The following is a 16,088-nucleotide window of genomic DNA, read 5'->3' as shown; positions in this document are numbered from 1 at the left end:
GCTGCTTGTATTGCACGACTGAGGTGTTCATTTGTGTTTATGTGTTATACATTGCACTGTACAGTCGCTAGTCTTAGCTATATTCTCCTGGAATGGCTAGACTACAGCAGCAGAAAACCAAGGGTGCTGGGGCACAGGTTTTTTTTTTTTTTCTATGCTGCTTGTATTGCATGGGCTGCAGTGTGCATTTGTACTTGTGCTTGTATGCTATACATTGCACTGTATGGTCACTCTTCCGGGCCATATGCCCCTAGATGACTAGTATACAGCAGCAGAAGAGCAGGGGTGCCAGGGCACAGGCTTCTATGCTGCTTGTATTGCTTGTGCTGCAGTGGTCATTGTACTTTATGCTTGTATGCTATACATTGCACTGTACGGTCACCAATCTTGGCTATATAATTCTAGATAGCTAGTCGGCAGCGGCAAAACAGCAACACAGATTTTCAATGCTGTTTTTACTACATGGGATGCTGTTCATGACACCGTCCCATGGTGTGCATGTTCCCCCGTAGCACGTGCCGGGGTCTCTAGCACTTCGTCTGCCTGGGTCTCTACTAGTTGTGGCCAAAGAAAACACCTGTCAACTCTGTCCATGGACAGGGACGGAGTAGTCATAATATAGAGACTTGCAGTCCAGACAGGCCATGGGCAATCTACTTGACCAAAAGGCAGCTCTTCAGGGCTTTGATACTGACATAGCTATCGATCCGGATACACCGGGTGGTAACGCCATACGGAATGATCCTATACCGTCCATCAATGGAAGGTTGGATCTTTCTCCCTCAGCTCCCCCAGTGGAGATAGGAGACGAACAGGAGAAGTCCCTTTTCAGTATCTCACACAGATGTTGAGTATTTTTCTGGCCACGCTGACTTCAGAGAAGCAGTCCAGGAACACCACGCTTACCAGATAAGCGTCTTCTCCAAACGTTTTTAGGATACACGTTATCCCTTTTCCCCTGACGCGGTCAGTGCTGGACCCAGGGTCCAAAGGTGGATTCTCCAATCTCCAGGCTTGCGTCTAGAGACATAGTTGCACTGGAGATGGGGCTTCACTTAAAGACGCCAGTCACAGACAGATGGACTCTGGTTGAAATCTGTCTAGGAAGCTATCGGCGTGTCGGTTGCTCCGGCATCCACAGCCGTATAGGCAACCTAACCTTTTCAGCTGTTCTTGCGCAGCTGGCCTTGAGCATAGGGACATCTGTACCGCAGAGGCGTCCGTAACCCGCAATGTCTGCACTGCGACTTACCCTGTTAATACTGTCCTAAAAGTACAGTCGAGGTTTCGGTCCTTCCCAAGCTCCGGTAGGTCCCAATTGTCCTCGGGCAAAAGGGCTACTAAACCTCAGACGGGCTCAGATTCCGGCCGGGCTCAATCACGCCCAAGGAAGGCAGTCGGAGGAACCGCTACAAGGCGGTCTCCTCAGGACTCTCAGTTTTCTCTCTCTCTCCGCATCCGCGGTTGATGGCAGAACCCCCCGCCTTTGGCGATATTTAGCTGCCACAGGTCACAGACCGGTGGGTGGCGAACATTGTGCTCACGTGCACAGGACAGTGTTCTAATCTCGTCCTCCGACTCTATTTCCCTGCTGCAGGCGGTGGATGCTCTAAGAGCAGAAGGAGTGGTGATCCCTGTCCCCCCTCAGGAACGAGGGCGAGGGTTTGTACTCCAATCTCTTTGTGGCTCCAAAAAGGGACGGTTCCTTCCGTCCCGTTCTGGTCCTGACACTGCTCAACGAGCATGCGAACTCCAGGCGGTTCCGGATGGGATCCCTCCGATCCGTCATTACCTCAATGTCTCGAGGAGACTTCCTTGCCTCAACAGACATCAAAGATGCCTATCTCCACGTGCCAATTGCTACTGAGCACCAACGTTTTCTACGTTTTGTGATAGGAGACGAACATCTTCAGTTCGTAGCTCTGCCATTCAGTCTGGCGACAGCCCCACGGGTGTTCACCAAGGTCATGGCAGCAGTGGTAGCAGTCTTGCACTTTCAGGGACACCCGGTGATTCCATACTTGGACGATCTACTCGTCAAAGCACCCTCCCTCGAGGCATGCCAACGCAGCCTGAATGTTACGCTGGAGACTCTCCAGACTTTCGGGTGGATCATCAATTTGGCAAGGTCAAATCTGTCTCCGACTCAATCACTAACGTATCTCGGCATGGAGTTTCATACTCTATCAGCAATAGTGAAGCTTCCGCTGAACAAGCAGCGTTCACTGCAGACAGAGGTGCAGTCTCTCCTTCAAGGCCAGTCGCACCCCTTAAGGCGCCTCATGCACTTCCTAAGGAAGATGGTGGCAGCCATCGAGGCAGTTCTCTTTGCGCAGTTTCATCTGCGCCAACGGCAATGGGACATTCTCCGCCAATGGGACGGGCAGTCAACCTCCCTGGACAGGGAAGTCTCCCTTTCCCAGACGGCCGAGGACTCTCTGCTATAGTGGCCATAGCCCCCATCCTGGGCACTGGTCACGACAGATACGAGTCTGTCAGGGTGGGGAGCAGTTTGTCTCCGCCACATGGCTCAGGGGACGTGGACTCAGCAGGAGTCCACCCTTCAGATCGATGTTCAAATCGGGGCAGGGTATCTTACCCTATTAGCCTTCCAGAAGTGGCTAGAAAGAGAGCAGATCCGAATCCAGTCGGACATCTCCACAGCGGTGGCATACATCAACCACCAAGAAGGGGCGCGCAGTCAGCAAGCCTTCCAGGAAGTCCGGCGAATCCTCATGTGGGTGGAGGACACAGCATCCACCATATCCGCAGTTCACATCCCGGGCGTAGAAAACTGGGAAGCAGACTTCCTCAGTCGCCAGGGTATGGACGCGGGGGAATGGTCCCTTCACTCGGACGTGTGTCAGGAAATCCGTTGCCGCTGGGGGGTGCCGGACGTCGACCTAATGGCGTCTCGGCACACCAACAAGGTCCCGGCATTTATGGCACGATCGCGCGATCACAGAGCTCTGGCGGCAGACGCCTTAGTGCAAGATTGGTCGCAGTTCCGGCTCACATATGTGTTTCCACCTCTGGCACTCTTGCCCAGAGTACTGCGCAAAAATCAGATCCGATCGCAGCCGCGTCATACTCGTCGCACCAGACTGGCCGAGGAGATCGTGGTACCCGGATCTGTGGCATCTCACGGTCGGCCGACCGTGGTCACTACCAGACCGACCAGACTTACTGTCCCAAGGGCCGTTTTCTCCATCGGAATTCTGCGGCCCTGAACCTGACTGGGTGGCTTTTGTGTCCTGGATCCTAGCGTCTTCAGGATTATCCCAAGGGGTCGTTGCCACCATGAGACTGGCTAGGAAGCCCACGTCTGCTAAGATATACCACAGAACGTGGAAGATTTTCTTATTCTGGTGCTCTACTCAGGGAGTGTCTCCCTGGCCATTTGCATTGCCTACTTTTCTTTCCTTCCTACAATAGGAGTCAGAAAAGGGCTCGTCGCTCGACTCCCTCAAAGGGCAAGTCTCAGCACTATCCGTGTTTTTTCAGAAGCGGCTAGCACGTCTTTCTAAGGTGTGCACGTTCCCGCAGGGGGTTTGTCATATCGTACCCCCGTACAAGCGGCCGCTAGATCCATGGGATCTGAACAGGGTTCTGGTTGCTCTCCAGAAGCCGCCTTTCGAGACTCTGAAGGAAGTTTCTTTTTCTCGCCTGTCACAGAAGGTGGCGTTTCTCGTTGCGATCACATCGCTTCGGCGAGTGTCTGAGCTGGCAGCTCTGTCATCCAAGGCTCCCTTCCTGGTGTTTCACCAGGACAAGGTAGTGCTGCGCCCCATTCCGGAGTGTCTCCCTAAGGTCGTATCCTCGTTTCATCTTAATCAGGATATATCCTTGCCTTCCTTTTATCCTCATCCGGTTCACCGGTATGAAAAGGACTTGCGTTTGCTAGATCTGGTGAGAGCACTCAGAATCTACATTTCCCGCACGGCGCCCATGCGCCGTGCCGATGCACTTTTTGTCCTTGTCGCTGGTCCGCGCAAGGGGTTGCAGGCTTCTAAAGCCACCCTGGCTCGATGGATCAAAGAACCAATTCTAGAGGCCTACCGTTCTGCGGGGCTTCCGGTTCCTTCAGGGCTAAAAGCCCACTCAACCAGAGCCGTGGGTGCGTCCTGGGCATTACGTCACCAGGCTTCGGCTCAACAGGTGTGCCAGGCAGCTACCTGGTCCAGTCTGCACACTTTCACCAAGCATTATCAGGTGCATACCTATGCTTCGGCGGATGCCAGCTTAGGTAGAAGAGTCCTGCAGGCGGCAGTGACACCCCCGTAGGGGAGGGCTGTTTTGCAGCTCTAACATGAGGTATTTCTTTACCCACCCAGGGACAGCTTTTGGACGTCCCAATCGTCTGGGTCTCCCAATAGAGCGCTGAAGAAGAAGGGAATTTTGTTACTTACCGTAAATTCCTTTTCTTCTAGCTCTTATTGGGAGACCCAGCACCCGCCCTGTTGTCCTTCGGGATGTTTTTTTGTTGTTTGCGGGTACACATGTTGTTCATGTTGAACGGTTTTTCAGTTCTCCGATGTTATTCGGAGTTAATTTGTTTAAACCAGTTATTGGCTTCCTCCTTCTTGCTTTGGCACTAAAACTGGAGAACCCGTGATACCACGGGGGGGGTATAGCCAGAGGGGGAGGGGCCTTGCACTTTTGATGTAGTGCTTTGTGTGGCCTCCAGAGGGCAGTGGCTATACCCCAATCGTCTGGGTCTCCCAATAAGAGCTAGAAGAAAAGGAATTTACGGTAAGTAACAAAATTCCCTTCTTTTATAGCCAATAATTTTGTCTCTGTGTGAAAATAACCAAAAAACTTCATTTTACATGGGATGAAGTTCATTTTATGTAATTTTGTTTTACTTATCAAAATAAGATGTATCATCAGCAGCTGGGGACAGTGATGAGATCAAAGGTCGCACCGACATATTGTAACCTCTTCATGGATATATTTGAATTAATTTATATCTATAACTCTGATTTTTATAAATATATTGTAACCTATAAAAGGTTTATTGATGACCTTTTTTTCATCTGGGACGATAGAGATAAAAACATTGAATTGTTCCTTGAATCTATAGCAAGCAATAAGCGGGGGCTCAGTTCTTCTCCCTTGATAAATGAATCTGTCATTGATTTGTTAGATCTCACTATAACCAATGTTGAAGAATAGGTTATCACTAAAACTTTTTTAAAAAAAGTAGACAGTAACGGGTATTTTCATTATAATAGTGACCATTATAATAAATGGTTAATCAATATTCCCCATAATCAATATAAAAGGATAAGAAAAAATTGCACCCAAGACCTTGACTTCAAGTCACAGGTAGGTATACTTAGAAATACATTTTTAGACAAACAATACACCAAGGCTTTATTAAAGAGAGCATATAGTAATACTAAGGTCCTCAAACAAATGGACCTGGTCAAGACTTGTACTTAGCGTTCTCAATAAAGACTTGGATGTTTTAATTTCCGTCTCTGGAGTGGTGACAAGTGCGGCAATGAAAACCGGTCTACTTTGATGTTCCTGTTTGCCTGATTCTCTGGTGATGCAGCTATCTCCACCATTACATGTTCTTCTTGGTGTTGTGACCTCTCACAACCCCTACAGGTGAGTACATTCCTTCTCCTCCTCTCCTCCTATCTACTGGGTAAGACCCTATTGCGCCTTTTTATATTTTACTGATAGCACAAAGACTCTGGAAAAGCCCTATGGCTCCCCTCCACAAAGAAGAAATCCAGCAAAATCTGCACTCTCAAATACAAGTACTCCCCTCCTTTATGATCACTACAATGTGCCCAAAGATACCGTCCACATGTTTGGCATTTCTATAGTGAGAAGAGGCCACGTAATTTACTTGGTGCAGGTTTCCTGAAGCACAAGCTGGGCATAATGTATGGGCACTACAATGTGTTGGGTATGACAAGGGCTTATTTGCAATTTTTAATTCTGCAACAGTTACTGCTTTGAAACCATGGATGTATTTCAGAGACTAAATCATCACTACACCCATAGATGAACTCCAAGAGAAGTGTAATTTCCAAAATTTGGTCACTTGAGAGCATTTCTGCTGTTCTGGCACTTCAGGTGTTATGTGAATGGAGACCGCCAACTATTCTAGGAATATCTTTGCTCCAAAAATCAAATGGCGCTGCTTCCCTCCCGAGCCTTGCAGTGCAGTTAAACAGCACTGTGCAGACACATGTGGGGTATTGGTACTTTCAGAACAAAATTATGTAACATATTTTGGGGCCTTTTTTACCTATTATCTTTGTGAATATTAGAAGGTGCTCACTAAGCATCTAGATAAACTCCTTGAAGGGTCTTCGATAATGGTTCCAGACAATTTTGAATTTAAAAAGTCAAATGGCACTCTTTCCCTTTCCAGCCCTGCCATGTGCCCAAACTGCAGATTTCCACCACATATGGGATATGAGTGTACTCAGAAGAAAATGCACAACAAACTGTATGGTGATTTTGTTTCCTGTTACTTTTGTAAAATGGAAGATTTGGGGTTAGAGCAACATTTATGTGGTAATTTTTTATTTTTTTTTTATTTTAGCGGCTCAATATTATCAAATTTTGTGAAGTACATTGGGATTCAAGTTGCTTAATAAACATCTAGATAAATTCTTTGAAGGGCCTAGTTTCCAAAATGGCATCATTTGTGAGGGAGCTCCACTATTTAGGCATAACAGGGGCTCTCCAAATGGAATATGGCATCTGCCATATACTCCACACAATTTTGGGCACTAAAATTCAAATGGCGCTCAATTCCCTCCGAGCACTACTGTGCGCCTATACAGTACAGTTCCACCATACTTGGGTTATTGATGTACTCAGGAGAAATCACACAACAAATTGCTTGGTGAATTTTTTCTTGTTACTCTTGTGAAAATGTAAAATTTGGGGCTAAAGTAGCATTTTTGTGTCACTGCTCACCACTGCTTCTGGATGTAGCAGAGCCAAGGATCTTGGGGTTAATAAATGGGTGAAAGAGGGTGTCTGTGTTTATTTTAAGTAAAGGATTTTCTATGAGTTTATTTCTTTTGACTTACAGGGTTTGTAATGAGTGAGTCTTATAGACACCTCCATTATTAACTAAGGCTTCATGGCAGCTGTGTTTTTTTACATATTACAGCTAACATTAACCAATTTTGCAATTTTTCCCAACTACAATCTCTCTAAATTTTAATGTAGGTACACTTCAACTGTGACAAACAGAATAAAAAAAAATCCAGAACATCCCATTATATGGTTTTTAAATAATTTGCATTTTATTGCATGAAATATGTATTTGATCACCTACCAACCTGCAAGATTTCTATCTGTCATATGCCTGTTATTTTTTCTTTAAGGAGCCTTCCTGCTCTGCACTCATTATGTATATCAATTGCACATGTTTGAACTCGTTACATTGCCGGTATAAAAGACACCTGTCCACACATTCGATCAATCCCACGCCAATCTCTCCACTATGCTAAGACCAAAGAGCTGTCTGAGATCACCAAGGACAAATTTGTAGACCTCCATAAGGCTGGGTTTGGGTACAAGACAGTAGACAAGCAGCTTGGTGAGAAGGCAACAACTGTTGGCACAATTATTAGAAAATGGAAGAAATACAAGTTGACTGTCAATCTTACTCGATCTGTGGCTCCATGCAAGATCTTGCCTCGTGAGGTAAGGATGATTCTGAGAAAGGTTAGGAATCAGCCCAGAACTAAATGGTTGAACTTGGTCAACGAACTGAAGAGTTAGAACCACAGTCTCAAAGATTAATATTAGGAACATATTATGCTGTCATGGATTAAAATCCTGTAGGGCACACAAGATCTCACTTCTCACGCCAGCACGTGTCCAGGCCTGCTGGAGGTTTTCCAATGTAAGGACCACCTGGATAATCCAGAGGAGACATGGTAGAAAGTCCTGTGGTCAGCTGAGACCAAAATAAAACTTTTTGGTATCATCTCCACTCACCATATCTGGCAGAAAGTGTCTTGTTAACAGATGGGACCAAAATAGAGCTTTTTGGTACGTCATCATTCTACTGTTTACCAAAAATTTAATGAGGCCTACAAAGAACGAGTACCTACAGTCAAATATGGTGGAGGTCAAAAGATGCTTTGGGTTGTTTTGCTGCCTCTGGCATTAAGTACTGTGTGCAAAGCATCATGAAATCTAAAAATTACCAAAGAAATTTGGGTCGCAATGGCTTCCTTGTATCAGAAAGCTGAGTTAGTGTCCTTGGTCATGGGTCTTCCAGCAGGACAATGACCCCAAACAAAATTCAAGAATCACTCGGAAATGGATGGCAACAAATTGCTGGAGAGTTCTGAAGTGGCCACGAATGAGTCTGGATCTAAACTCCATTGAACACCTGCTGAGAGATTTTAACATTGCTGTTGGGAGAAGGCTCCCTTCCAATATGAGAGGTCTGGAGCAATTTTCAAACGAAGAGTGATCCAAAATGACATTTGAAAGGTGAAGCCAGTTGATGGTTATAAGAAGCAATTGATTGCAGTCATTTATTCAAAAGGATGTGCAATCAAATATTAAGTTAAGGGTGCCTTCAATATTGTCTGGACCATTTTGGGGGTTTTGTGTGAAACTATTTCCAAAGGAAATAAACATGTATAACAAAACGTGCAATTGCAATAATTTTCTTAGACAAATATTTCATTACACTTAATTTTTTGGGGCAATTTTGCCCATGATTGTAACTTCTAGAGAAAAAAGTATGGGAAATATTGTGATAAAATATATGGTATGCATGCATAACAGTATGCCATTCCCAGATGCTGTCACGCTCCCGGTGTCCCAGCAGCCCTCCTTACCCACTGAGCCAGTTCCTGCATTGCACCACCGCTCTGTACCCACTGATCCAGTCGTACCTGCATTGCACCACCGCTCTGTACCCACTGATCCAGTCGTACCTGCATTGCACCACCGCTCTGTACCCACTGATCCAGTCGCACCTGCATCGCACCACCGCTCCTTACCCACTGATCCACTCCACGTGTCCACCGGTCATGGCTGCCGCTCGTGCTCTCCTGTGTCCTGCTCCTGGTCTCATGAGTCTGACTCTGAGTATTAGCCTCATGCCTCTGTATAGGACCAGGCCGCGCCCACTCTCCTGGTTTTATGGACCCAGCACACCTGAAGCAGGATGTGACATACGGCTGTGCTGGATATATAAGACTGGCCTTTCCATAGGGGCGTTGCCCTGATCAACGTGTCTAGAAGCTTTGTCTTTTGTGCTAGGTGCTCAGGCCCCCTGGTGCCGTGTCCTGTAGACTTCTTGTCTTTGCTCCCTGGTACCTGTGCCTGTCTTCCTTACCGTCCTGAAGAACTTTGTGACTCTGCTGACCTGGTTATACCTGTCCCGGCCACGCCAGTGCTCCGGCTGCCGTGTACCCTGCCCTCCGGTGGGATACTCGGTCCAGTGGATCCACCTCCTGGGCTTACCAGTCCTCCCTGCCCTGACAGTTTGATCAGGCCATGGATCCCGCTGGAGCACAAACATCAGAGCTGGCTGAGCTGCGCCAAGAGCTGGCACAACAGCGTGAAACCCTGAGCCGGATGCTGAAATTCCTGGCGTCCGTGGACCACCGGTTATATACGCTGCAGACCGCTGCCTCGTCTGAGTCCATGCAGCAACCAGTCTCCGGCTCCGAACCAGTTTCCGCCACGGCCTCGCAACTTCGCCTCGCTGCTCCGCCTCGCTATGCAGGGGATCCCAAGTCCTGCCGCGGCTTCTTGAACCAGTGCTCCCTGCATTTCAAGTTGCTTCCTCATTTGTTTGTCTCAGACCAGGCTAAAGTAGCGTTCCTGATGTCGCACTTGGAAGGCGAAGCTCTAGCCTGGATTAACCCCCTGTGGCAGACTGAGGATCCAATGACCACTAACATCCGGGAATTCCTGCACGCTTTCCGAAGTACATTCGATGAACCCGGACGTACCACCACAGTGACCTCTTCGCTCCTCCGGCTTCGCCAAGGGACCCTGACCGTCGGCCAATACGCCATCCAGTTCCGCACGCTCGCCTCTGAGCTGGGCTGGAACAATGAGGCCTTGACGGCGGCCTTTTGGGAAGGACTCTCTGGCCGCGTCAAAGACGAGCTTGCTGGCCGTGACGTTCCACGCACCTTGGACGCTTTAATATCCTTAGCCACCCGGATTGACCTCCGTTTCCAGGAGCGAACCAAAGAGGTATTCCGGGAGAAGCTACCACCCCGTCACGCCTTGTCCCCGCAGAGGCCTACCGCTCCTTTGCCCCTGCCTTCCTGTGACATGTTCCCGGAACCCATGCAAATTGACCGACTGAACCAAGCCAAGCAACGCCGTGCAGAACGGCTCGCCCTGGGCCTGTGCTTCTATTGTGGAGACGGGTCACACATGCTTCGGACATGCCCTGAGAAACCTGGTAGACCCCAGGCCCAAGGGATGGTGGGAACCGCTACCCTTGGCACCGGAATCCCCTCCGTTCCACTTACACAGACTGTCCAGGTGACGACGAAGAAGACCAGGTTCACAGCAGAGGCCCACATCGATTCTGGGGCGGCGGGTAATTTCATACGCCAGTCTGCAGTGGACCGATACCAAGTACCTGTGATCCCGCTTGCCAAGCCCCTCTGGTTCGCCTCCGTGGACGGCAAACTGCTATACGAACCTGTCCGATATACCACTGAACCAGTAAGACTCCAGGTTGGCACATTGCATACTGAGACCATCACCTTCTTTGTGATCCCGAGGATGGCTCCTGAGCTCCTGTTGGGCCTGCCCTGGCTTCAACTTCATGACCCTGCCATTAGTTGGCACTCTGGCGCTATTAACCGCTGGGGGTCCTCGTGTCATGACCACTGCCTACAGCCCGTTCCTCGGCCCCTGTCACCCGAGCCTGCTATGCCGCAGGAAGAAGAAGAGGCGACGACTCAGTCCAGCGGTGTACCACAGCTCCTGGCACTTGTGCCTGTGGTGCCACCGGATCCAGAAGCACAGTCGACGCAGTCCAGCGTCGTTCCACCATCCCTGACACTTGAGACTTTGATGCTCCCTGCTGCTGAGGATGACACACCTTCCTGTACCCGGTCCGAGACGCCCGAACCGGTCGCCCACGACTCCAGTCCTGCTTCTGACTGTCTTCCCTTATCCGTTGCCTCCGTTGCCGCTGACTTGGGTTCTCCGATACGGGACATAGTGGCCATGAAAACGGTCCGGGGTAGACAGTCCTTCCTGGTCGATTGGGTGGATTGCGGCCCCGAGGCTCGGTCCTGGTTGTCCCGGAAGTACGTTGCTGCCCCTCTTCGGCGCGCCTACATGTCCCGGCCGCGGGGAGGGGGGCTTCAAGGGGGGGGTACTGTCACGCTCCCGGTGTCCCAGCAGCCCTCCTTACCCACTGAGCCAGTTCCTGCATTGCACCACCGCTCTGTACCCACTGATCCAGTCGTACCTGCATTGCACCACCGCTCTGTACCCACTGATCCAGTCGTACCTGCATTGCACCACCGCTCTGTACCCACTGATCCAGTCGCACCTGCATCGCACCACCGCTCCTTACCCACTGATCCACTCCACGTGTCCACCGGTCATGGCTGCCGCTCGTGCTCTCCTGTGTCCTGCTCCTGGTCTCATGAGTCTGACTCTGAGTATTAGCCTCATGCCTCTGTATAGGACCAGGCCGCGCCCACTCTCCTGGTTTTATGGACCCAGCACACCTGAAGCAGGATGTGACATACGGCTGTGCTGGATATATAAGACTGGCCTTTCCATAGGGGCGTTGCCCTGATCAACGTGTCTAGAAGCTTTGTCTTTTGTGCTAGGTGCTCAGGCCCCCTGGTGCCGTGTCCTGTAGACTTCTTGTCTTTGCTCCCTGGTACCTGTGCCTGTCTTCCTTACCGTCCTGAAGAACTTTGTGACTCTGCTGACCTGGTTATACCTGTCCCGGCCACGCCAGTGCTCCGGCTGCCGTGTACCCTGCCCTCCGGTGGGATACTCGGTCCAGTGGATCCACCTCCTGGGCTTACCAGTCCTCCCTGCCCTGACAGATGCTCACTTGTCTCCTCTTATGAATGCTGCTATATCTGTCTCAACACTGGTTCCGCAACAATGATGCCTTCCTGTGCATTTTTCCACTTTTTACCCTTATCAAATTAGTAACTGCCCTCTTAACCCCTTCACAACTGGCCAATTTAGCGCCTTCCGTTTTTTTTTTTTGCCATTCTTATTCCGAGAGACGTAACTTTTTTATTTTTCAGATAATATGATCATGTGAGGGCTCGTTTTTTGCAGAACAAGCTGTACTGTTAAATGATTTAATAATCATCTGAAGTTTAACAGATGTTAATATAAATATATATATATATATATATATATATATATATATATACATACATGGATTAAGTAACTATTTACAGACTTTTAACAATTAGAATGTGTTTGTGATCAGAGTCTTCTTGTGAAAATTGTTTTAAGGAAACTTGAAAAGTAATGTCTTCATGTTTCTCTGCAGATCCGTACGTGAAAGTTTCGCTACTTTGTGATGGACGTAGACTCAAAAAGAAGAAAACAACTATAAAAAAGAATACCTTAAACCCAACATATAATGAGGCCATTATCTTTGATATCCCACCAGAGAGCATGGACCAAGTTAGCCTGCTTATCTCAATTATGGATTATGATAGGTAAATATAATTAATAGTGTTACTTTAGTTAAGGTACTGTCACACTTAGCGACGCTCCAGCGAGCTCAGCAACGATCTGACCTGGCAGGGATCACTGGAGCATCGCTACATGGTCACTGGTGAGCTGTCAATCAAGCAGATCTACACAGCGATCAGAGATCAGCCACCAGTGACCAATGTAACGACGCTGTGCTTGGTAACCATAGTACACATCGGGTTACTAAGCAAAGCGCTTTGCTTATAGTTACCCGATGTGTACCTTGGCTAAGTGTGCAGGGAGGACACACAATGGAGTTTTTATGAAAGCTTTATTAAGGATATCAAAAATCAACAACACAACAATGTGTGTATAGAAACGTACAAACAATGATAGGCTAAAAAAGAAGTAACCTCACTATGTGGAGATCCAGATATAAATCATACAGCTTGCATGAAAAATTATGTCATAATAAATAAATTGTATCCCATAACTCATTGAGTGAATATACTTATGAGATGCAAGCTCTCAGGTAAACCCCCAAGAGTCTAGTAAAACTGGTACAAAGTGAATAAACCCGCTGGACGGTGGACAAGGACCATCATACCCAGCGGAGAGTAGTAAGTACATACCCAGTAGTTGTTTAGACAAATGGGGAATATCCAGGATTGCGGACCCGACGCGTGTTTCGGCTGCCTTTCTCAAGGGCCGCCACACGTTGTGTATGAGCCACCAGATGCTCCCTTAAATATCCCATGGGTTGGCATTCATCCGCCTACCTGCGGCGCTATCATTGCGCTCACCTGTGGGGAAATCTGGGACTTGATAATTGTATGCAGACACACAGCGGTGAACAGCAGACATTCCATGCATGCGCTGGAGGAAACCTCCATGACGTCATTGACGCATGCGTGTTACCGCTAATGATATCGCCGGGTGTATGCACCTGGAATTCCAACCTGCAAACTGAGAGCTAGTGCGTTACACAGGGAAGGCGGGTTGGAGGCTGGACATAAAGTCATAGTCACGGGCATAGAGCATCGGCATATAGCAAAGTCATCTTACTTGTACACCTATCTCCCCCGTATAGAATAACAGGGATCCCCCATCTCCCTGGTAAATCCCCACTCAAATATATATCCAATTAAGATCAGATTGGTAATAAGCCGGATCCACCTCTATAAACAGAACTTAAATAAATCATCATCAAATCAGTTTTAACTATATATAGGAATCCACACTGAATTACATCAAAAAGGTGGGTTTCCTATGCAAGATCCAAATCAAATCAGGGAAACGACAGAATTCATATGACAGAATATCCAAATTCATATGGCAAATATTCCTGGGAGAAATGTCAATATATTTATACCCTATTCCAATACGGACGGATAAGTGGAAACACACAAACTCTATCCATATCAAAACTGCACAGGAAAGGCAGTCTATCGATATAAGTAAGTCAAGGTATATTCCAGGTATATTCCAGGCTCGATGAGATTGCCCACTATCATGACTCATTCCCAGTTCCACAAGATCCAGAGGATACAGACTAGGGAAGCACTGGCAGATCTTCGTTTATAGTAATGTTACTAAAGAAACAAACAAACAACATGTAGTTAAAATGGAGTTAAAAAGAAGCATAATTGGTCACAGACAAAAGGGTATCTCAAATTACCCAGCATGAGGATAAAAGTAATAATAATATCAGTAGAGGGCACAAACATTCATGTTATTAGTCCATAAACCCCCGGGTGAATACCTCAAACATTAAGGAAGGGGGCAAAACTAAGTTGTTCGTTTAAACCCATAGAGGAGAGGGTCCCCAAACTAAAGATCCACCTGGCCTCCAATCTAGATAGGGCCAGTTTCAAATTGCCCCCTCTTATGCCTTCCTTAATCAGGTCAATCCCCACCACCTTCAGTCCAGTTAGATTACAATTGTGATGGACCTTAAAGTGTCTGGGGAGAGTCCTTAGGAGGGTAAGGTCTGTCACCGAGTGGGCTTTAAAGATGTCACGGACGTGTTCGCGGATGCGAATCCGTAATTGTCTAGAGGTTAGTCCAACATAAATTAAATCACGAGGACATTTGGCGTAGTATACAACATACATGCTACTGCATGAAATGTATTTTTTAATTTGAAATCGTTGTTTTTTATCCGCCGAGATAAATTCTCTACCTCTAATGATGTTCCCAGATTTGCATGCTAAACGAATCTAAACGAAGCTAAACGAATGCTTCTTTTTTAGCCTATCATTGTTTGTACGTCTCTATACACACATTGTTGTGTTGTTGATTTTTGATATCCTTAATAAAGCTTTCATAAAAACTCCATTGTGTGTTATCACATTTTTCTAATATGATCAGGAGTTTGATCTTATAATGGTAAGAGATTGGGGGTGTTTTGCACCTAATAAGAACACTGTTTCTGAATATGTTGTATTGTAGTTCCCCCCTTTTCATGAAAACTGTTCAAATAAGTGTGGAGGGAGAAGGGAGCCGGCTGCTAGAAGCTGCGGATGCTGATAACCAAGGTAAATATTGGGTAACCAAGCAAAGCGCTTTGCTTGGTTACACGATGTGTACCTTGGTTACCAGCGTCCGCAGAAGCCGGCTCTCTGCACATGCAGATCATTGCTCTCTCGCTGTCAAACATAGCGATGTGTGCTTCACAGCGGGAGAGCAATGACCAAAAAATGGTCCAGGACATTCAGCAACGACCGGCGACCTCACAGCAGGGGCCAGGTCGTTGCTGGATGTCACACACAGTGACATCGCTGGCAAGATCACTGCTGCGTCACAAAAACTGTGACTCAGCAGCGATGTCGCTAGCGATGTCGCTTAGTGAGATGTGGCCTTTAGACTCCTTATTAATAACTATAGACTTGCAATGTATTTTCTCTACTAAAACTAGATACAAGATTACAAGTAGTAATTTATTTAATTAACAAAATCAAAATACAAAGCACAATTTAACTTTTCTTCAGTTGTGATCATATTTCAATTAGCTGATAAACATTTTTTTTTATTTCTTTCTTTGTTGATTTTTAACTTTCATTTAGGGTTGGGCATAATGAAATTATTGGAGTGTGTCGAGTTGGTAATAGCACAGAAGGCCTTGGAAGGGATCATTGGAATGAAATGTTAGCATATCCACGAAAGCCTATAACACACTGGCATCCACTGGTAGAAATGAAGAAATCATTTAAAGAGGTTTGTTCCATGCTTTAAATTGTATGTTTCATACGACATATAGTCTCTGTGACTCATATACCAAAAACCCTTACTTTTATTGACTTTTCTGAAAGCTTTTCTATTGAAGCATATACAACCCTGGCAAAAAATTATGGAATCACCTGGGTCTGAGGATGTTCATTCAGTTGTTTACTTTTGTTTAAAAAAAGCAGATCACAGACATGGCA

At 47.0% G+C, this 16,088-nt stretch overlaps 1 protein-coding gene across 2 annotated transcripts in view; it reads left to right on the top strand.

The window, feature by feature from the left end:
• The window catches only part of SYT6 (synaptotagmin 6), a 697,758-nt gene that overhangs the window by 660,796 nt on the left and 20,874 nt on the right, over positions 1-16,088 (top strand). For both annotated transcript variants that reach the window (XM_075335608.1, XM_075335609.1), the window contains exons 5-6: positions 12,515-12,686; positions 15,729-15,879. In XM_075335608.1, the coding sequence (XP_075191723.1) occupies positions 12,515-12,686; positions 15,729-15,879 (323 nt within the window). The remainder of the gene's footprint in view (positions 1-12,514; positions 12,687-15,728; positions 15,880-16,088) is intronic.

Source organism: Anomaloglossus baeobatrachus, chromosome 2 (assembly GCF_048569485.1).
Source record: "Anomaloglossus baeobatrachus isolate aAnoBae1 chromosome 2, aAnoBae1.hap1, whole genome shotgun sequence".
NCBI lineage: Eukaryota > Metazoa > Chordata > Amphibia > Anura > Aromobatidae > Anomaloglossus > Anomaloglossus baeobatrachus.
Note: the sequence above shows the minus strand (reverse complement) of the source record. Positions and strands in the feature narration are given on the sequence as shown.